Source organism: Barbus barbus (assembly GCF_936440315.1).
Source record: "Barbus barbus genome assembly, chromosome: 20".
NCBI classification, from domain to species: Eukaryota; Metazoa; Chordata; class Actinopteri; order Cypriniformes; family Cyprinidae; genus Barbus; species Barbus barbus.
Window position 1 is genome coordinate 7,987,682 of NC_136748.1, and position 23,919 is coordinate 8,011,600.

General features: G+C 39.5%; 1 protein-coding gene across 12 annotated transcripts in view; it reads left to right on the forward strand.

Annotated features, from left to right (window-relative positions):
• LOC306886484 (SPARC-related modular calcium-binding protein 1-like) overlaps positions 1 to 23,919 on the forward strand; it is a 65,579-nt gene that overhangs the window by 30,280 nt on the left and 11,380 nt on the right. For 4 of the 12 annotated variants that reach the window (XM_079443615.1, XM_079443606.1, XM_079443610.1 and 1 more), the window contains exons 6-14: positions 1,507 to 1,557; positions 2,624 to 2,671; positions 5,250 to 5,339; positions 5,425 to 5,505; positions 17,295 to 17,487; positions 18,577 to 18,659; positions 21,280 to 21,385; positions 22,002 to 22,246; positions 23,324 to 23,354. In XM_079443615.1, the coding sequence (XP_079299741.1) occupies positions 1,507 to 1,557; positions 2,624 to 2,671; positions 5,250 to 5,339; positions 5,425 to 5,505; positions 17,295 to 17,487; positions 18,577 to 18,659; positions 21,280 to 21,385; positions 22,002 to 22,246; positions 23,324 to 23,354 (928 nt within the window). Of the gene's footprint in view, positions 1 to 1,506; positions 1,558 to 2,623; positions 2,672 to 5,249; positions 5,340 to 5,424; positions 5,506 to 17,294; positions 17,488 to 18,576; positions 18,660 to 21,279; positions 21,386 to 22,001; positions 22,247 to 23,323; positions 23,375 to 23,919 lie in introns of all 12 variants that reach the window. The other 8 variants (XM_079443607.1, XM_079443608.1, XM_079443609.1 and 5 more) reach the window with 4 other exon arrangements.

Consider the following 23,919-nt stretch of genomic DNA (forward strand, 5'->3'; position numbering starts at 1 on the left):
ACAGTATAACATCCCACACTGCAATGCACCCAACTTTACCTTCCATTTCCTTTGTGAGAAATAAACTGGGAGTAATAGAGTGCCGCAGTGTTTATGTATTTTTGTACGCCAACCCAAAGTTAGCTTCACCCTGGTTCCTTCCAAAAACCCAATTAGATTTTCCCATTGGATAATTTTTGACAAGTCTTCCAGTCTCTTCTGACAACTCTTCCAGTCTTTCCTGAAAGTTTGAGTTAGTATCGTTTGCAAGAACGCAGTTGTAAACATTGTAAAAGTGAGTATATGAGTTTATCTGATCAGCTTGATGATGTTTGAAGGGATAGTTCACTCAAAAATGAAAATTCTGAAGACCTTCGTTCATCTTCGGAACACAAATTAAAATATTTTTTATTAAATCTAAGAGCTTTCTGACCCTACATACAGTAGATAGCAACACAACTACCATGTTCAAGGCCCAGAAATGTAGTAAGGACATTGTTAAAACAGACCATGTGACACCAGTTGTACAACCGTAATTTTATGAAGCTACGAGAATAATTTCAAAGAAAACAAAAATAACGACTTTATTCAACAATTTCGTCTCTTCCATGTCAGTCTTCGATGCATGCATTCCTCATCGTGGTACTGTCATGAACATGAAGCAGAGAGTTTTTAGACACAAAAAGTATTCTCGTAGCTTCATAAAATTAAGGTTGAACCACTAATGTTGCATTGACTATTTTAATGATTTCCTTACGACCTTTCTGGGCCTTGAACGTGGTAGTTGTGTCTACCACGTTAGTGTTATGACATTAGCGTGAATAATTAATGACATAATTTTCATTTTTAGGTGAACTATCCCTTTAATGTCCCTGCATTCCCATGTAGCCACTTGATTGCAACCACTTTCAGCAACCAAGACAAGTAAAATATTTCAGTTTAATGGGTCATTACTCATGTATTTTGCCATAGAATAAATTGTGAAGATATCTTGAGCTTGAGTTCACCACAGACCTTATTTCATGTATATAACAAAAATTCCCCCAAAATAAATTGTTTAGCATTGTTAAACATACTAGCTTTCAAAATTAGCAGATTGTACTGTGCACTGTGGAGCATGTTAGACTTCCATCTTGAGTGTGTCAATTAATGAAAGGCTTACAGTATAGTTGTCTCTGCACATTTCAGCTGGAATTATTGAAAGTATTTCAATATCTAAACTTTATCAACTTTGTTGTTTACTGTCTAATACTTGTTTAATATGTTCCTAGATTTTCTCCCTGCTGCTTGCTGTCCTTCATAAGATTCTAAATTGCAATTTTAATATTGTTTCATTCAAAAGTAAAAGATTTACATTGAAGTGTCAACCAGTGGTGTTTTGCAATAACATCACACCCAAATGAATTATTTGGCTTCAACCCTGGTTCTACATCTCATGAATGTTCAAAAGATGGACCAGTCCTGTCCCAGAAATGAGTGAATCCCATGAATCACCACTTAAGTGAAATGTCTTGCACACGTTTGCAGGAAACTTCCGTGAATTTATGGGAACTCATGCTGGGACAAGTGGATTGTCAGGTAGTAAATTTCATTCCAAATAGCCCTTTTGTTCAAAGTTCTCTTTCTCGCCAGCATTTTAATTGGTTTGACTGTCTAATCTTGAATTTATGCATGCCTTTAATCCTGAGCATTTGCACGTATTTGGATCAGTGTGATTGTTGATTGCAACCCCGCCCCTTGATTTTACATTTACATTTATGCATTTAGCAGACGCTTTTATCCAAAGAGACTTACATTGCATTCAAGTTACAGTTTTTACATTTTATCAGCTCTTGGTGCATTCTATCTTCTTTTTTGTGTGTGTGCGTGTCACATTAAAGTGTGTTTTATTCATGGATACTCAATCCTGGAGATCTGTCTTGCTGCAGAATTTAGTTTCAACACAAATCAAATATAAAAAGCTAATCATAAATATCTACACTGATGTCTACACAGGGGACTTCAATCATGAAAACCATATTGTAGTGCTCAAAACAATTGCTTAAAGACTAGTATGATAGAAAAAGGTTGGAACTATATTCTGCAGGAAGGTGTGTCTACAGTACTATTGGCAATAACAATAACAGTAATCAATAATAATATAATTAATAATAATAATGAGATAAGAATAATGGATGCAAATAATTGTAATTTTCAGTGATTTCAGTAAGTGATTTTCACTACCTAAATAAAATATGTAGCATTGCACACCATTTTTTCTTGTGTGTGTGTGTGTTTTATATTTTTATCTGCTATGAATGAATGCACTCAACACCTGGAATAACATGGGGTTGACATTACAGGAAACTTAATTTCTAGATAATAACATTTGAACATTTTTCAGCAGTGAAAATGTGGTTTCAGAGTGGTCTGATGGATTTGAGGGTCTTTTAATTGTTTTTCTTGAACTGATTCCTCTTTCTCCTATATGTGTAAGTTAAGATAATTATCACTTGCATTTTGTAATCTTTTGTATGACTTTTCTAGTGCATGCTGTGTTCCTACAAGTGCAAGTTGTACATATTTTAACCTGTTCTTCCAAAAGTGAAGTGGTTGCTGTTATGCATTGCAAAAGTTGAGTAAACATTCTGCTCTCTCTTCAAAGGGTCAGTAACCGATAAGCCACCAGGACCTCCTAGCTCTGGCAGAAAAGGTGAGTTGGATTTTGCAAAAATGTGAGTGTGTGTGTGCTTATGTATGAGAGATATTGAAAGCTAACTAATCAGGACACTAAACTACACTATTACTAAATGTTGTGTTTCTTGCCTCATTTTATTTATGTAAGATTAAATGCATCCACACATTCAAAAAGACATCAACTGTTGCCTCGTATTTCTCTGACATGTTCATTGGCCTGACTCTGACTCAACTTTCTGTCAAGCTTTTACTTTAGACTTACGTTTCTCTAAGGACCGTAAAGGCTGAAAACCTATTCCAGTTGTTCCGTTTAACAGCCAGTGTAAGAACTTAGCACACATCAAAGGCTGGGCTTTGCCAAAGCCTCACCGGTCTCTGTTACAGCAGTGAAATCTCAAACAGCTAATATAGATGTTAACAGAAGCAATGGCAGGCACCTACTTTTGTGGGCCCTAACTCAGGAAAGCCAGATTGTCATTTACAGTCCCCAAGGGTGGTGTATAGGGGTTTGAGAGTGCGCTTTGGTTAGCATCGCAGGGGTGGGAGAAGGTTGTGTTGGGAATGTGAGGTACGGTTTTTGGTATGGAGTTTGCCTGTGTTCTTTTCAGATCTTGTTTCACCTCTTCTGCACTGGGCTGCACTCAAGACAAAGTGTGTTTGCAACAGATGTTTATGTCACCAGCAGGTGGACAGTGGCTGTATGTGAGTCTCTAAAGTTCACTGTAGGGTTTAGGATTAAAAATGCCATTCACACTTTCGATAGCATAATTGATTTTTAGCAATAAATACTAAGTTCTGTCATGAAACTCTAGATGGCGCAGGCCCATGGGTCTAACTCAGTCTTATACAATCACATCATTATTCACACAGTGCAGCTGATTGGTTCTTTTTGTATTAGCAGACAATGAGATTGCTGCTCAACATTCCAATACTTGGCTAGTGCTTGCTGTAGCAGCTGCAGCATGCTTCAGAAACCCTTCACCTTCCCCAGCTCCACCTGTATAGATCTGCTATGGGATGATTCCATGTATGTTATAAATGGAGGTTATTTTATAGATGTTGCATGTGCAGCAGCAGTATTTCCTACATGTTGACAGCAGCAAGTTGTGGTTGTATTGGCAGTAGCAAGTCTTGGTACTTGCTTTTCCGCAGCAGCAGCCGCGTAGCAGATGTATTCCACCAAGACCAAACACATTAACTTTACCATGTATATTACCATGCTAAACTCTCAGAGAGTTGCCGTGACAGAACTATAAACCTTTTTAGAAATACCTACAATGAGTTGTGAGGTTGTTAAATGTAAATAATCTTATCATTATTGTGTTTTAGGCTTTAAAGCTACAAAATCACATGTATTTAGCTATAGCTAGATAAAGAGCAGCTTAACTAGCCCGCTAGTTCATAGTCTGCTAGTCTAGCTAGTCCTTAAACAACTGACTACAACTACAAACTCATTGTAAGTTTTTTTTTTTTTTTTTACAGGCTAGTGGAGGCTAGCTAGGTTACTTGTTCGCTAGCTAAATACATAGCAGATTGATTAATCTGTAATGTGTGTGTGTGAGTGTTAAAGGGATAATTCACCCCTCAAAAATTTTAATTCTATCATCATTATTTACTCTCATGTTTTTCCAAACCTATATGAATTTTTTTTGTTTTCTGCAGAAAGCAAAATAACATAATTTTGAAACATTTCTCAGTGTTTGAACTATCCTCTAAAGCCTAAAACACGGTAGTGATTTAACATTTGCAATTCTAAATTTGCAAAGGATAAAGGAATTATTTCTAATTCTAAATATTTTCTAATTTTTAATTACATTGAATCACGTTATGTTGAAATTCATCTTGAAGCTGGTTGGTTTTATTTAAGGTGTATAATTTTCTTACAGAAATGAATGAGTGGCTGTCGCTGTTGCTCTTAATGACAGCAAATTTGCTTACTCTGGTGTAAAGATATCTTTAAAAATAGATTTTAATAGTGTATAGATCATATTACTGCTGCTGCTATCTTTCTAAATTACCCATGTTTGTATAAAAGGCAAGGAATAATAGAGTTCACTTTCAGAAGGTATATTATAATCATTGATTTTTAATGCAAACATGGTGGACAGGAAAACAATTAGTGTCACATTGACTGTAATTTAGTTCAGTGAACTACATGTATTGTATGAACTGGTTTCACTGCCACCTTATTGTGGCTTTAGCACTGTGGCTTTGGCCCCTCGACTACCAGGGCCTACAATGCTGTGAGCCACAAGGAAATCAGCCAGAATGCAATAGAGCATAAGTGGGTAAGTACCGTAGGACATTTGACATTTCTCAATTATCATGACAAATTTGAGTGTGTTAAATCATCTACTATTGACTTTTTATACAACTGAATTACCATTTATCTTAACTGTATGCATGTGAAAGCTAAGTGTGTTTCTGAGTGGATGAACACTGTTATTTATCTGTGTTTTCTCACTTGTATTTTCTCACTTTGTATCTTCTATCCCTCACCCACTTTGTTTTCTGTGCTATTGGCCGGGCCATGTGCAAATCCCAATCATTCAACAGTTGTGGAGAGTAGATTGTATTAACCTCAATAATGGTAGTCTCTTTCCGTTTCTTTCTCACCCTCAATCCAGATGATGGCTCCAAGCCCACACCAACCATGGAGACGCATGTTGTCGCAGAAGGTGAGGGTAAGTTTGGACCCCATGCAAAAATAAGAAACACAGGCAACACGACAACAACCTACGAATCAATTTTATGTTGTATTTTAAACAGAGATTACAGCTCCAACGTTGTGGATTAAGCAGCTGGTGTACAAAGAGAACAAACAGAACAGTTCAAACAGTAGGAAGTCAGGTGAGAATCTCAATCTATCTTTCTATATATGGTTATCGTCCATTTGTAAATCTGATATTCTGAGATATCAAATTCAGTTGTCTCACAAAAGACATACCTGTCAACAGCTGATTTGATTCATTATACATACAAATGGAAAGAAAATCTCTATTTCCTTCGTAGAGCAGCAATGACCAGAAACATATTTTCGAACAGAGCTTTGTTGACGCATGCAAGTCTTCTGGCTTGCCTACATAACACTACAGAAATATTTCAAAGCATTGCCATTGCAGCATCCAAGTCTGCACATTCAGGCACACTTGATTGTGCAACAGTTCTGTTCCAGTTTTAGATTTAATATTCAGCGTGTCCAGGGATGAGAAACCTAACACCAGTAGAATTACGGCGCCCCTCTTTCTCTGTTTGTCTCAACTCTCCTCTGTGTAATTTGTTTAGCTTTCTGTGTCTCCTTTACAATTTCCTTCAAATGAGTCGAGCACCCTCTGGGCATGCTCAGTCAACTCCGTCAAGCTCTGTGAGGTTTTTGGGTGGTGCGGTTGAGAGGTAGAGGGATCTGAATTTTCGTAGCACTGGAAGAGAGAACATTTCATGACTGAGAAATGTGTGTGTTGTGTATGTGTGTATACACAGTTCCAGTGGTATTCCTTTGTGTACTTATTGCCTGTGTGGCCTATAATTTGTAGACATTGAAAAATAATCTATTTATTCCACCAGAAAAAAAAATTGACAAAATTTTGACAAAAGATTTTCTGTGTTGAAGGAAACACTTACCTTGAGCAGACAAGTTGTATATCTACTCTGACAAGTCTTTGGAACGCTTCAGAGTCTCCTCCTGTGACCAATTAGCATCTGTTGCACATCAACACTCTTCAACAAGAATAGCAGATCCACGGTCATCACAAGGGTGCTTTTGGTGCAGAAGTGACGGAGTTGGCATCGGGCTCCAACGTTGCTGCTCTTGGGAGCATGTGTGGGATCTGGAGTAAATTGAAACACTGAGATGTTGCTTTTGCTGCTAAAGTAAATCTCGGAGAAAGCCAAGTTTCCATCTCTCAGTGCATTGTGGGTGGTACGCATCAGTTAGATCTTTCACACATCAACTCGTGCAGTTATAAATGTGAACATGCTCATCTAAGGTGAGGTAAATGGTGTGCTTCTATGGTAATTGGGGTTGTGGTCTCCATTAAACAGAACAAGCATGATTATCATAGTGTCCCTTCAGATCTGGGGGTGGCAATATTAAGGGTTTGAACTAGCTACTCTCTGTGGCTTCAAGTGCAGTTAACACTTGGCAAAAACAGATCTGTAGAGTTACAGAGACACCAAAGGACTCTTAAAAAAGGTTTTTAACCCCAGTGCGACTTTACCTACTAGTGGACTTTTTTTTCCACAAACACCGCTCTTTGTGCCTAAAAAAAAAAGAGATTTGTTTTTCAATCACATCATTTAAAAAGATCACCATTAATTTCAAAATAAATAAATATACAAATAAAATCACATTTTCCAACCTCACGCAAAGTTTTAGGGTCACAAACGCCTTATGCATTGTTTTGTTTCTGATAGTCAAAGTGTGGATTTACTTTTATTTGAATAAATAACTGAAATTCTGGTAATATCAGTTTCAGTGTTATCTACTATAACTGAAAAAAATAATATTATATGTGATATATTATTACATTATATTAACAGAATTATTATTATAATGAAATGCTATTTCTTACTGAAAAATAAACTTGCCTGTGTTTAAACAATATGGCAAAAAAAGAGACCAATCCTTTAAATATGATTTCAAATATGATTTTTAAATAATTTAATATATATATTTTTTTTTCCCCTATTATTCTATAAAAACCTATATTATTATTCCATTAAATGTAATGATGACTAATGCAGACATGGCTAATATTTCAATTTGAATTTGAATTTCTTTCTTTGCATTTTCTACACACAACATAATCCATATATACGGATTTAACTATGCATCTAAAAGTCTAACCACCAGTGAGAATACTTCTAAGGATGAGGAAATGTTTGACACCAGTGTCTATCCCCTCTGTGTAGCATATTAAAGTTTGAAAAGAACATGGTGCCCACCCCTCCTCTTCTGGCCCATCATACCCTCTTCTGTTACTTTATGAGCACCGAATGCATAGATCCAAGAATGGAGTGATTACTTACCCCACAGCTGAAAACAATTGGAGGGACAGCAGAAGAAAGAGAGATAGAAAGAGAGAGTGAGATATATGCATCTAAAAGAGAAAACAAGAAAGAGAGAACTCTGTGTTTATAGGAGGCTGATAAGTCTGAGTTTCAAGCTATTTTGTTTGGCCAGATCTTGGCACGATGAAACGCATGAGGCTCTGATTTTCAGCGTGATAGTGAGGAAATCAGCAGAGTTTACCTACAACATACCATGCATAAACTAATCAATACCAGCCTGTAAACATTGAGAGGGAAACACAGCATAGCATTCTGAGGAACAATGAGCAATGAGGTCTCACCTCAGCTGTACTCTCACTTATGCCTGTTTGTTTAAACAGAACTCATGCAACTCACTTCTTGGAACAAAAGGGACAAAATGCATAAAAATGACTGTATTCCGAAAAGAGAAGAGGGTCGGATTAAGTTTTACGTGCATATTTAAAAAAAAAAATGAATGCATAACAAAAACGTGACGTAAATAGGACTAATGGGATCTGAGACTGTCCATCCTTTTCTGTCCTGTTTTATTGTATTAGGGCGAGAGAGAGAGTAAAAAACCATTTTCTTTTGAGAATCCCAGCTGCTTGGCGCCAGTATACCCTCGCTACAATAAACAGTGCTAAATAATTTAGATATTAAGGAACCTTGGCGGGAAGCGCAGGAGTCATAGACTTTGCTGTGAACACTTGAGTGCGGATTGTGAGCCCATCTCTGAAAAAAGGGACATATTAATACTCTGATGGCTAACTCTCCCCCATTCCCTGTCTTTGCAGTCAGGTTCCACTTAAAACACCCCAAGCCTTGTTCCCGATCACGCCAACGCTGTCAGTCCTCTTACCAGAACTATTTGTAATGAAGAAAAAAGCAAAAACAGAAGGATTTGGTTACACTGAACAGAGTTGTAGCTCATGTTTTTCATTTTGAGGTTCAGACGAACCCCCTGACTGAGAAGTGCCGTTCTCCTCTGCTTAATTCTCTTACACTCCAGATCTTGTCCTTCCTCATCACTAATGGCAAAAATAATGCTTCCAAACAGACCATACAGCCCTAGAAACCCACATGCCATTGTTTAGACAAACAGTCCCACCCTAGATTCATGTTATTGGTTAAGCCACAAGTTCACACTACTCAAACGAACGCATTGATTTCATCAAATAATATTTAATAATTTTTTACTTCTTATTTATTTGAAGATTATTATTTCCAGTCCAGGCTCATTGGAAATATGTGCTTGTGGCAACCTTTCTGCAGAATGATATTACTCTTTTTGCACATTTTGCAACACTTTTAAAGTGAAATGTCCAGTAAGTGGCCTTAAAGCACACTCAGTTCCCCTTCAAGAACTCGAGCTGCGTTGAATGCTTTGGGATGCCCTGGCGAGACCACATTCTGAAGCATGTGTGAAATTTTTCGCTGATCTCCATGCCGAGATGTTGAGATCATGGGAGAAACCATACTCAGCCCGACTCTTCAGCCCAACAGTCACCAATTACTTGAACATCGTGGGGCTGAATGACAAGGGTTATGGGGCATCGCTGGCGGTGGAGCAGACCCTTGCGAACTATCTCTCCCCATCCTCAGCATCATCCCTGAAGGCACCGAAGCTTCCCCCCAGACCATTAAAACTGACATCCAGCCTGGTTGGGAAAGCTTATACGGTGGCAGGTCAGGCCGGTGCGTGTCTGGACATTATGGTGGTGTTGCAGGCATACCAGGCCGACCTGCTAAAAGACCTGGATAATAGGGAGAAAGAGGAATCCCAACGTAGTCGCTGAACTACGTCGGGCCACAGACCTGTTGCTTCGGGCCATCTAGGAAACGGCCAGAGCCATCAGCTGTTCCATGACAGCTCTCGTGGATATGAAGCGACACCTGTGGTTGAATCTGTCCAAATGACAAGACAAGGACAGATTCTTCCTGCTGGATGCCCTTCTGTCGCCTCCTGGCCTCTTCGGTGGCGCAGTAGCCACTGTCGTCGAGAGGTTTCAGGAGGCGAAGAAGCAGGCGGCGACATTCCAGTGCTTCCTCCCTCGCTGTTCCCAGGTCTTTGGGACTGCTGAGCGGGAGCAGCCCCAGCCGTCCAGCTCCTCATATCGCCAGACCCAGAAACAGAGCGCAGAAAGACCAAGGGGTGGGGCGGCGCTCTCGGTCAGGGTCCTCAAAGCAGAAAACGGATCTTCAGACTGTTATTATGTCTAAGAGGACCTCGGCCAAGTGGTCCTGACAATACCATTGAGGGCAGCCCACCCTGGGGAGGAGAGGTGTACACACCTCAGTATACGGTGCCGATCCTCCTCAGTGTCCTCAGGGAGCTTCACTGATACCCCTGCCACCCCTGGTGCTTCAGGGCTCTGTGGGCTCCAGCGAGCAAATTTCCCAGTTGCTGCTCGGCGACGGTACATCACGGGAAAGCTCGCTTTCAGATGAGGGTGCTAGAGCAGTCAGGTCGGTCTTTGCCTGCCAGTCATCCGCTTCAGGGCACCGAAGTGACACCAGAGGCCAGTCTCCAGAGACTGGTTCCCTTAGTAGACTTTCTGGCAGCGTGGACACTTCTGCCAAATGTCTTACAATGGGTCCTGCACACTGTAGAGAGAGGTTACAAAATTCAGTTCGGCTCTCATCCACTTCGCTTCAATGGGGTTATTCCTACACTAGTGGGCCGCGAGTAGGCTCTGGTATTAGAACAAGAAGTAGAAACTCTCTTGAGGAAGGAGGCCATAGAACATGCTCCTCCTCTCTCGCGAGAATAAGGGTTCTACAGCCGTTACTCCATCGTTCCAAAGAAGGATGGAGGTCCGATCATAGATCTGCGTCTACTGAATCAAACGGTTTCGATTCAAGATGCTTATAATCAAACAGATCATGTCTCAAATCAGGTCGAGGACTGTTTTTTCACAATAGATCTCAAGGACGCATACTTCCATGTATACATCCTCCCTCAACACAGGAAGTGCCTGAGGTTTGTTTTCTGGGGCGAAGCATACCAGTATTTGGTTCTTCCGTTTGGTCTGTCACTCTCAACCTGAACTTTCACGAAGTGTGTGGCTGTTGCCTTGGCTCCGTTGCGACTCCAGGGCATCCGCATTCTGAATTACATCGACGATTGGTTGATTTTAGTTCAGTCAGAGCAGATGGCAGCTCGGCATCGAGATGTTTTCCTCGCCCATATGGAAGAGCTGGGGTTACGGCTGAACACCAAGAAAAGTGTCCTTTCTCCACCCATCTGGGCGTGGTGTGGGATTCGACAACGATGCAGACTCTCCTGCTCATATCGAAGTGATTCTCACAGCCGTGAGGGGAGTGAGAGAAGGCCAGTCACTCACTGTCAAACAGTTTCAGAGACTGTTGGGTCTGATGGCAGCTGCGTCCAACATGATACCTTTTGGCCTGCTGTACATGAGACCCCTACAGTGGTGGCTCAGAGCCAAAGGGTTTTCCCCGAGGGGTAACCCACTCCACACGATCAAGGTCATGTGGCGATGCTTACGTGCATTAGACATGTGGAAGAAACCTTGGTTCTTATATCAATGCCCGTCACTGGGGGCTCCTTGTCGTCATGTAACGCTAACAACGAATGCCTCCCTCACGGGTTGGGGAGCGGTCATGTGTGGCCCCTCTACCCGAGGTCTGTGGGAAGGCCATAATCTCATGTGGCACATCAACTGCCTGGAGATGTTGGCCATGTTTCGAGCTATAAAGCACTTCCTTCCAGACCTAAGGGGACATCATGTGCTTGTCTGCACAGACAACACATCGGTGGTCTCCTACATTAATCGGCAGGGGGGTCTGCGCTCGTGCCCCCTTTACAGGCTGGCGAAACAGATCCTCCTGTGAGCTCAGGGAAAGTTCCTCTCACTAAGAGCAGTCTACATCCCTGGGCATCTCAATCAGGGAGCAGACATCCTGTCAAGACAGGAGCTTAGGCCCGGGGGAATGGAGGCTCCACCCAGAGGTGGTGGACCTCCTTTGGAGGGAGTTCAGCCAGGCGGAAGTGGATCTACTCGTGTCGCAGGAAATGACACTCTGTCCACTCTGGTTCTCCCTCCGCTTGGGATTAAAACTGATTAAACTGAACCCGGCTGCTCAATGCAGCACACCGAACGAACGACAGTCACGCATCACAGATCAAATAAAAGCACCTGTTTTAAAAATAATTTAGATTTTGAAAAGCCTGTTGACCTGCCATTTATCTAAGGAGATATTGGAAGTTTTTTTAAACATTAGTTTCTCATTTATTTGGTTCCACAGTATTTGCTGAGTTTTATTTCATTTAAACTGTGTAATTTTTTCCCAGTATTTTACATAAATGTGTATGCAGTCCGAGCCTCCAAACTTTCTTAATGGTTTCGCTAATAAACGTTCTATGTTTTATAATTATTTGTTCCTCAGTCTTTACTGATTTTAAGTTCTATTTAAAATTTGTTGTTTTAAAAAAAAGTTGTTTGTTATTTTATATTAGGCATAAAGCATGGTGTATTTTTATTCGTTTTGTTAATAAAGTTATATGTTCTACATTGAATTTTGTTGTTGCTTGAATTGATTATTATTGATTAAATTAGCACCAATTGATGCTGAATTTAAAATAAATTTAAAAGTGAAAGTAAAATGCGCACAGTGCTTTTACAAGCTATTTAAGCAAAGGAAAGTGGGGAAACTAAAACAAACTAAAAACAAACAACTGCTTGACGCCGAATTGCCGCAAATTTAAAAGTGAAAGTAAAATGTGCACGGTGCTTTTACAAGCTATTTAAAAGCGGTGGAAAGTGAGGGAAAGAGGGAAAACTCAAGTGAAGTTAAAACAAACAACTGCTTGACGCCGAATTGCCGCTAATTTGAAAGTGAAAGTAAAACGCGCACTGAGCTTTTACAAGCTATTTAAAACCAAAGGAAATCGAGGAAATGAGGGAAAACTCAAACCACCCCCCATCACGGTGATACCGGTATTAATCGATTAACCGGTGGGAAAATTTCCTCACCGCCACAATCCTAGAGAGAGTATGCCGGGACGGGGTCCGTCTGCTGCTAGTAGCCTCGTTCTGGCCAGCCCGAGTATGGTTCTCGGACCTGGTGTCCTTCTTCAACGGATCTCCGCTGGAGATTCCGATCAGGAGGGACCTCCTCTCTCAGGCGGGGGGCACCATCCTTCTCCCCTGCCCAGATTTATGGAAGTTGTGGGCGTGGCCCCTGAGGGGGCACAGCTCATAGCATCCGGTCTCTCAACAAAGGTTGTTGAGACTATACTCCAGTAGAGAGCCCCTACATGAGGAAATTGTACGCCTTGAAGTGGAAACTTTTCACTTCTTGGTGCAGACAGCGACTGCAGGACCCAGTCAACTGCCCAGTTGGTTCAGTTCTGGAGTTTCTGCAGGAGCTATTCTCCGCAGGGTTATCTCCCTCTACTCTGAAGGTTTATGTGGCAGCCATAGCTGCTTACCACGCCCTTCAGGGTGGTCAGTCAGTGGGAAGACACCCATTTGTTAGATGTTTCCTCCGTGGCACCCAGAGGCTGAGGCCAGTACTGCACACCAAGGTGCCCTCATGGGACCTAGCAGTGGTTTTGGAGGCTCTGTGCAAAGCTCCCTTTGAACCCATCAAAGATACCTCAGACAAGCTCCTCACACTTAAAGGATTAGTTCACTTTTAAAAAAACTTTTGCTGATAATTTACTCACCCCCATGTCATCCAAGATGTCCATGTCTTTCTTTCTTCAGTCGAAAAGAAATTAAGGTTTTTGATGAAAACATTTCTCCATATAATGAACTTTAATGGGACCCAAACAGTGCAAGGTCAAAATGACAGTTTCAGTGCAGCTTCAAAGGGCTTTAAACGATACCAGACGATGAATAAGGGTCTTATCTAGCGAAACGATCGGTCATTTCAAAAATAAATAAAAAAGTTTAAGTTTTATAAGCACAAATGCTCGCCTTGCTCTGTTCTGTGATGCGCGTTCGTGACGTCACGTAATACGCAATGATGTTGAAACGGTTGACTTAGGCGGAAGTACCGAGTCAGTGTTTACAAATGTGCGGAAGGAGGACCATATACACATATTCAAATGTCTTTGTGTCAGTTTATCGTTTAAAATGCCCATTTCGTGTGCGTATCCTGGGTGTTTTAATATTAAAAAGCCTACTGACTCGGTACTTCCGCCTAAGTCAACAGTGACCTTTTCCACGTAATTGCGTATTACGTGACATCACGAACGCGCATCACAGAACAGAGCAAGGCGAGCATTTGTGCTTATAAAACTTAAACTTTTTTATTTATTTTTGAAATGACCGATCGTTTCGCTAGATAAGACCCTTATTCATCGTCTGGTATCGTTTAAAGCCCTTTGAAGCTGCACTGAAACTGTCATTTTGACCTTGAACCGTTTGGGTCCCATTGAAGTTCATTATATGGAGAAATGTTTTCATCAAAAACCTTAATTTCTTTTCTCTTCTTTTCGAAGAAAGAAAGACATGGACATCTTGGATGACATGGGGGTGAGTAAATTATCAGCAAAAGTTTTTTTAAAAGTGAACTAATCCTTTAAGACTATCTTCCTGCCCCCTATATCCTCGCTGAAGAGGATAGGGCACCTCCAAGCACTTGCTGTGGCCTCTGTGCAAAGCTCCCTTTGAACCCATCAAAGATACCTCAGACAAGCTCCTCACACTTAAGACTATCTTCCTGCTCGCTATATCCTCACTGAAGAGGATAGGGCACCTCCAAGCACTTGCTGTGACCTCTGGCCTCCAGTCACATATAGGGGTCAGAGCACACTCGACCAGGGGTATGGCGGTCTCCAAGGCCTTATCAGTGGGCGTGACCCTTCAAGATGTTTGTGCTGAGGCACAAACAGTCCACTCCGCACACATTCATCTGGTTCTACAGTCTGGGCCTGACATCTACCCCAGGGCCCCAAGTTCTCTCGTCTTGATGTGCTCGCAAGATACACACAAAGACAGGGACTTGTTTGTATGGTGCAGTGGGTAATCTCGTTCCCAAAGCGTTCAACACAGCTCGAGTTCCTGAAGGGGAAAGTCTCGACGTTATGTATGTAACCGTGGTTCCCAGAAGGGAATGAGACACTGCGTCTCCCTGCCATACTCCCTGCTTCCCTGCAGGCGCTCGCTTCTGCAGAAGCTAACATGTGCACTTGCCGGATGCGCCTTCATGCTTCCTTGTTGCTCACGTCACCCCGCTTGTGACGTCTCACTTTGCTATTGGACTGATTTCATACATGCATCAGAACGTGGTCTCGCCAGGGCATTCCCAAAGCGTCCAACATAGCGTCTCGTTCCCTTCGGGGAACCATGGTTACATACGTAACCTGGAGACGTTTTATCTGAAATTAATGTGAATCAGGCTGTTTTATTACATCAATTGTTTGTATGTATTGTGGTAGTTTTAGAATGAAATGTCCAGTGAGTATCCCTAAAATGTAAATGCTCTTTTACATATGAAAAAAAAAAAGTACCACCTACACTAAACCTTACCCTAAACCTAAACAATAGTGGTAACGAAAGCAAACATGAGATACAAAAGCTGTTGCTGTTGTTGTACCAGTTGATCTGTTGAGCGTGTTTACCACATATGTGATGCATAACATCAATGTATTTTTTTTTATGTATTATGTACTACATTTTTTTTTAATTGTTGTATGGTTTGGTTTTGGAGTACAAAAATGTAGGTTGGAGCATGTATTTCCAATGAGCATAGGTTAGTCTTATATTAAAAAGATTTTCCTTTTTAAACTCTATGTTCCATAACAGTTGTTAACAAATGATAATCAGAAAATGCAATCTGCTAATTTACAAATTAGTTTTATTAAATGGTTAAAAAATTGCACTTGTCAAATAGTTATAATGACCCAATTTAACATCAGAAATAATACTGGTCATATATATCATTTAAAAAAATTAAAAAAAAAGTAAAAATACGTCCTTCATTATGAATCTACATTTATTTTGGGATTCACTGTGTAACTTAATTGAATTGGTTATATTTTTATTCAATTCACAGCCCTATGTTTAACATTACAAAATAACAAGAAATCAAACTGAGGAAGACGAAAGAAAAAGAGACTTGAGATAGTTTTGTATAGCTTACACATCTGTGCAATCTAATGATTAACAGCTTGAGTGTCCCAAGCTGTCGTGCCTAGGGGACCGGCGGTTCTGATAACTGTTCTTTTGGCATGATATTCACTAAACATCTGATTTAAAATGACATGAATCAGTAGTGCTAAAAAACTCTTCAGCACCCCACTAACTGGATTACCCTCAACATGTGGTGCTGTTATACTTGGCACAGTGCACTACAAGTGAGCAATGTACTAAATGGATTTCAGCATAAATAGAGATTTATGAGACAAGGCGTTAAAACATTTAAAAGAACATCTCTCAAGTGTCCTTTGTGTTAATAAATACAGGGAAATTGAATCCTAATGGCTCAGAGAAAAGGGGCCTCTTGAAAGTGTTTAAGCCAATTCTGCCTCTGTTATTTTTAACAAATTTGGTGAGTTTTATTGCAGCTAAAAGGGTGTTGCCAATATTGGCCACTAGGGGAATCACATAAGGATGCCAGAAAGGTACTTGACTATCTTTACAAGTTTTATCTTTTGATATCTCTAACAGAAAGGCTATAATTACATTGAGTTTGACAGTTGCCATATCTCATGCTATTCCTCTCATAATTGGAAAGTTTTCATGTGGTGTCTTTTTTCTTAGTGATTGAGGTGCCACCTTGTACTTGCTTAATATAGATGGACTATAGATGAAGAGTTCAGATGCAAAAGCCTCTAAGTGCCGTTTGAAATTTCCCTCTAAAATGAGCATTTTTATCAGGCTCCTATGTGTAGGTTCAGTAATATCACTTTAATGGCAGTGAATAGGTTCTTTTCACTGCTATTAAAGCGATATAGCAACATAAACATAGGAGCCTGAAAAAAATGCTCTTCAGATGTAAAAAACGTTTTTGACAGAATTGTCCAACTTTCTGTGTTGTCACTATTATAGTGTAGGAGGCACATCTTATGAAAGAGTTTTGAATCCCCAGATCAAAACACTGTGAAGAGGCAGAAACAAGTAGTCACATATGTAAGCAGATATATACGTAAAATAGAGTGATCATCACCAAACATTACATAGCATATAAGTCAAAACTGCCTAACATTACTGAATTAAATGTCAACCCAGGAAGTGGTTTAGGATCATGCACGCTTTGGGGGTATTGATGGAATTCATCTACACTATCTATGTTTTGATCATCGATCTGATTCCGAACGATTTTCTCAGCTTTTTGTTTAATTTTTATTTATTTTTATTTTTTTATGAAACTTGCCCATATTCAAGAGCCGATTAAAGAAAATAAAACTGTTTATTTTGTTTAAAATCAGAGGCTCTGTTCTTTATTTTGACTTATTGCATGTTCAGAAATTCATAAAAAATATTCTGGGATCCATGAAAGATTTGTGCACAGTGTCAAAAATTCTGGTGGGGAAAGATTTAAAGAATAGTGAAAGAATGGTAAGCTGTATTTGAAGTAAATACTGCCTGATACGAGTTATTTCTGTGTATTGAGTGTGTTTCTCATGGTTTTAGAGAAAGTTCCCTCTTGTGACCAGGAGAGGCAGACCGCTGAAGATGAGGCTCGTCAGAACCCACGGGAAGCCATCTTCATCCCTGACTGTGGCCTGCAGGGCCTCTACAAGCCGGTCCAGTGCCACCAGTCCACTGGTTACTGCTGGTGTGTGCTGGTGGATACTGGGAGACCCATACCTGGAACCTCTGCAAGGTAAGACAGAGTCATTTTGTTCTCCTGACAAATTTCCTAATGGTATCATTAGCGCTGCCTCTGCCTGTTATTTGTGCTATAACCTCATTATTTATACGACATGTTTCTGGATGAGACTGCATGCTCTAAACATCTCAAAATGCTTTAAGTATTGCAATCATCAGTAATACAATCCATTGTTACTGATTAGTTTAGTTGTGGAACGTTATGACAATTGGCTTTCCCTCCAAACCACAATGTTTTTATTTTTCCATGAGCGAAGCTGTTAGTGCTGAATTTTGTTTAGAAAGGACTCAAATTGAAAGCGTGACATGTCCTTATGTGTTTCGACCAATATGAGCCCTGATTTATTTTCCACTTTAGGAGATGTGCTCTGAATGTGTAAATTGCTCTCTTTTTTGCTTTGGAAATATTGAGAAGGTTTAGCCAACTGTTTCTAGCTGAACGAAATTTGCAATTTGCATTCAGACACTGAGCCCATGCTGCTTCTTTACCATGCTGAGACAGCTTGATCTTTTGGATAGATGTTCTGGTCATTTCCGTTAAATCCTAGATTTTTGATGTTGTTGTTGTTCTTGTGTCAGGCTGCAGTGTCATGCATTCTTATGTCTGTCTCACTCAATTTTGAGTCCAATTTTGTGTAATAGAAACCAGAGAACCAAATATAAGACAATGAAATTGAATACTTGGAGTTTGTAATTTCTTCATTTGTTTGGATAGCTGTGTTAACCGAGGCAGGACTTTTTTTGAGGACTTGTTACAGTGAATGCCAAGCTCTACAATCTCTACTAACAAATGACGAAAAAAATGTGCATGGTGCTTGGTTTCCAAGTCAACTTCTTTGGTGTCCAAAAAGTTGATACAATGGGGTCACCATGGTGTTCTGAGTGGTTGTAAGCATATTTCTAAGCATTTTCAAGGAGTTTGTGCCTTGTTGGTTGGCAAAAGAATCCGTAAGAGTCCGAAGTCTGTGTAATATTCTTGCCACCAGATATGGCTTGTATGACTTTGTACAAAACATACTGGAAAAAAATTGAGAATTTTAAAAAACATTGTAACTCAGCCCCTCATGTTTGTGATCTCCATCAGGTATAAGAAACCAGAATGTGACATTGCGGCTCGTTCTCGAGACTCAGAAATGGAAGATCCTTTTAGAGACAGAGATCTGACAGGTGAGCAGAACACTTGACATGAGTTGTGTCCCAATTTGCATACTTGCACACCATTCTACACCAATTGGAAGTATAAACAGTGCAAGTCAACAGTTCACATCGAGAATTCCAACAAGTGTACTTCAATACCCAGATGATGCACTCATTTAACCGAAACAATCAAAGGGCCCTATCATACACCCAGCACAATGTGATGCCAGGCAACGCAAGTGTTTTTTGCTAGTTTCAGCCCGATGCAGTTATTATTTTCACGTCCAGTGCCAAGCAAATTCACTTGCACCCATCTGTTTGCCCATGGGTATGCTGGTCTGAAAACGAGGTGTGTTCAGGCACATTGTTGGCACGTTGCTATTTTGAGGTAAGTGAAAACGAATGTGAACAACTAACACATGGTCTGAAGTCAATGGCGCAGTATTTCGTTTATTTAAGGGGCATGTTCGTATTATGCACCGCGGGTGCAAAATGTGCATAGCTTACACACTCTTCTTATTTCACACACAGGGACATGCAGCAGCATACAAACATGCCACATACCAAAAATGAAAGGATTAAATTGTAAAAGATTATTATTGTGTAAGCTTTAACCTCGCGCAGTTTCCTCTCCGGAGATGCGTGCAGTCTTTGCTCTTGCAAATTCCACCATGTAAATAGCAAATCCGCCATGGTATAAGCGCAACTGGCTTTTAAAAGAAATGGGAGATGAGACTTTGATTGGTTTATCACACGTAACACCCAAAACACACCCATGGCTCATTAAGAGAATAGGTGCAACCCTTTTGGACCATGCACCTGGCCTGCACAATGTTTTTTGGGTTTTTTTCCCATTGTGGATTCGGATACGCCCAAAGTAGAATAAAGCATAGTTTAAGTGCATGTGTAATGTGTCAATGGACCAACTGTCCAATTAGTTTATCACTCATTCTTCTGTTTATATAAATATTGTTTTTAAAGTAGTTTGATTCCTTTTCCAATTGCTAGCTAATACAGTGCACCAGTCATTTATTATCTTTATTAACTATAAGCTAGCTTTGAGGTCATTTGTAAGCTACATCTAGGTGGCTAACTTTTTCACTATTTCAAATTCCTTTTCCAGGACAATAGACCAAAAATACAGATTTTTGTTAAGAATGAGAATATCCTTCTCCCTGAAACTGACTAGCAAGTAGCTAATTGTGATTCATTATGCAGTAATGATTGATATTGCTAATATGTTTCTCTGCACTTAAATAGGTGTTTTATTGTATATTTTGATTTTCTTGATTATTTTGCTTACAAAAGTAAAAAAAGTTCCTTGTATGCTCGCTAATAATGATTGACAAATGGTTACAGGATCAAATGCAAGAACATGCAGCACCACATGTTAGCATTTAAAGGTTGTTTTCCCTTGAAATATTAGGCTTTTGCTCATTCCAGTTCGTTCCTAGGTTTCTCGCTTCTTTCCCTTTCATTTAGAATTTCATTGTGACTCCTTTTTAATTCCCCATCTGGTAAGTTTACAGAGTAATACATGGCTCCTGACTGGGCAACAGATGTGTGGTGTAGTTTACGATGGTGTGGACCACTGGGGAGGACAGCAGCAGGGGGCCGAGAGGTGCTGTCAATGCCCGGGGGACTTCAGTGAAATTATTTTTATGTACTCTACTTAAGTGCTACCTGGCACCAAAACAAAGAATCTTGGTTTCATCCTTTCAACACAGGAATGGGGAAAAAAGACCTTTTGCAAAGATGTACAACCATTTCCACAGGCCAAATTCCACTACAAGAATCATGCTAGTTCAAACATACAAACTCAGGGCTAATCTACATCAGGACTTCCAACAAGCTGTCTTTATGAAGTCTACATGTGCCGAATACAGTATGGGAAGTTTGACAAGATGAGTCTGATTCCATATGTTCTGATTTAACACTTGGGCTGAGAAGCACTGAGCCGGCACGTCATCACACTTGTCCAAACCATACAGATACTAATTGGAGTCACCTGGTGAGCCACAGGGCCCCACCTCCCATACTGCCTTGAGCCAGCACAATCAAGAAAGTTAGTGGGACTAAGGTTGAGGGTACGGCTTGAGAAAACGAAAATGAACCAAAATAAAAATTTAAGATTATTTTATTGCATACTCCTGTTTTAAGTTGCTCTCTAAGAGACACAATTAAGGCCGAAACATTGACCCAAGTCGAGCACACCATTGCAGCCAAGCATCTGGGACAGTTAAAAATGTGCTACCCAAGGTGTTCAGCAATGTGTCATAAAAGTTAATGGGGCTGCGGTGGTCTGTGAAAGTGCCCTCGTGCTACCTTATTCTCTACTTTACATTTCACACGTGCGCTCAAGCATTTGGAAATGCTAACATATTTGGCTCTGCATATTATGTTGATTATGGGGTCTTTGAACTGCTAACATGTTAAGACCTAGATCAAATGTGACATATTAGAAATACAACCATATTGCATTGTGTTGTTTTTCATTGGGACAGCTTAATAGTTCCCTCGCTAACTGCGAGCATAATTGAAAACAAGTTGGTCTGAGAATATTTTAATGCTGAAATATCTCTTCTGTGTCCTGCTGCAAGCCTAAATGGTAATGCTTGTGGTTATACCAGTTTTTCTGTAAATGTTACAGGATGTCCAGATGGAAAGAAAGTGGAATTCATAACCAGCCTGTTGGATGCCCTTACTACTGACATGGTGCAGGCTATCAACTCACCAACCCCCTCTGGTGGTGGGAGGTAAGAATTTAATAAAGTAATGTCTAATTTACAAATTTGTTGTCTAACAGCAAAAATTGTTTAATAAATTTTATAATTTTGAGAAAATTTTAATAATATTAGAATAAATATTATAAGAAACAATATTCAGAGAAATGGCATGATTGAGGAATAGCTTTTTCAGTGCTTAAAAATCGATGGAAGCTTCCTTTCATTTTGAGATTTTTCTCAGAACATTGTGACTTTTTTAAATGTTATTATTATATATTATTATTATAAATTTATTATAGCATTAAAACGCTGTCAAGACATGAGCCAAAGACAAGTCTAGTCTTGACAGGATCAGCATTGATTAACTATATTTATACATTGCATCACAAAAAAAAAGTGTCCGTAAATGAAAAAAATAATTATAATAATTGATGTGTATATACATACAGGCATTTATGTGTATATCATAAAAGAAATTTGAAACTGCCCAAGTATAGTACTATCTGTATCTCTTCTCCTAGCCTAGTCTTCTCTCTTTTTCAAATTAATCAAACAGCAACAAAAAAATCTTAAAATGGAAAATGTTTTGTCTGTGTTGAAAGTACTATACAGTATACTCCTCCAACTGGGATTGTTTCTGCTCCAGGTTTGTTGAGCCTGACCCAAGCCACACACTGGAGGAACGGGTGGTTCATTGGTACTTTGCCCAGCTGGACAATAATGGCAGTTACGATATCAACAAGAAGGAGATGAAGCCCTTCAAGCGCTATGTGAAGAAGAAAGCCAAACCTAAACGATGCGCCCGCAAGTTCACCGACTACTGCGACCTTAACAAGGACAAGACCATCTCCCTTCAAGAACTCAAAGGATGCCTAGGAGTCAATAAAGAGGGTGTGTAGTTTTGTTGTTGTTGTTTTTTGAATGCATTTAAGATATAAAAACAGGTGATGGATTAGATTTGGTACTCTAAAGGAGCTGGAGTGGTGGTGTTGTGCTTTGGTGGAACCACATTTTGTGACGTTATTACGGAAGTTACTTAATTTCCTTTGCACTTCCTGTTTCATTGAATACACAATGAAAGTTGGTGTTCCTACCAACTTCCAACCAGTTTCTAATTTATTTATTTTTTTTTACTTCTGATATTTTCTTCTCTAATCAAAACCCAGTAGACAGATATTATTAAAGCATATCTTTACAAAATATCATTATTACATTATCACAATATGCAAATGTACTTTTTACAAATATGACTGTTATCCAAAACAGTAACGTTGTGTCTTTTTGGCGTCAAACTGACACCAGCCTAAACACACTGTATTATGTATTACATGATTGATGCATACTCTTAATGCAAAATTTCTTAACAGCAAGTTTCCATACGATTGGAGAAAGTCATGAAATTTATTTGGGTTTCTGTTAAAAATAGAATCCCATTTCAGACTTTATTGCTACTTTGTTTCTCATAACTGCAACTTTATATCTCAAAATGTGACTTCATATTTTGCAATGTGAATTTATTCTTTCAAATTATAACTTATTTTGTCATATTTGCTACTTTATGTGAAAGCATATGACTTTATATCTCACAATGGGACTGTATTTATTACAATGTAATACTATATCCTGCAAATTGCAACTTAATTTCTCATAACTGTGACTTTATATCAAACAATATGACTTGCAACTCGCAATGTGACTTTAAATGTCACAATTGTAATTTCATACCTCAGTGTTCTTTATACACACTTATGTCACAATTATCTTCTTTTTTTTTCTCGGTGGAAACGGGCTTAGTGTACTTTCTGAAACCCCAAACAGCAGTGACTGTACAAAATGAGTCAAATACTGACACAGTGAAATTTTTGTTAGTAGTTACTGACTACTGGAAAAATGTCGGGAAAACATGTTAATCAGATCCTTTTCTTATTATTAACATATGTCTTTCTTGTATGTTGTTCTTTTTTGCAGGTAGCACTACAAGCAGCAGTCAGGGGACAAGGCAAGGGACAAATTTGTTCAGTAAGGCCTGACTAATTGCTTTCGCACTAACATTTGCCTCAACAGTTGCAGAGAGCAGAAATTATAATATATTAACAATATGAATTGAGTGCAAGCATTGTAGTGAACAATATATGCCTTGGCTTTTTATGATGGAGATGGCATGAATGATGCATCCTTATGGCCACCCACATTGTGTCTGCTTTTGTGTGTGCATGTATTCTTTGTGAGCTAAATTCAATAGATGATTACTTTAATCATAGTTTTGCACTGTAGTCAGGGTGCTGTATGTAATTGAGTTGGAAGGGAGCTATTCTCAGAGAATAATCAAGGACAAAAAAAACAGATACCAAGAAAGTGATATCATTGTGGAGAGTAATGTTGTGGAAAATTTACATTCAACCTCTAGATCCTGGACAGCGATCATCTGAGTGAGGAAAATATGGATCTTTGCTCATATGCACTTAGTTCTAATTTCTTTTTCTTTTTTGACAAGGAAGTGCAAAAATATATATGTATTGTTTGGTAACAAACAAGCATTTGTAATCTAATGCAATATTATTTTC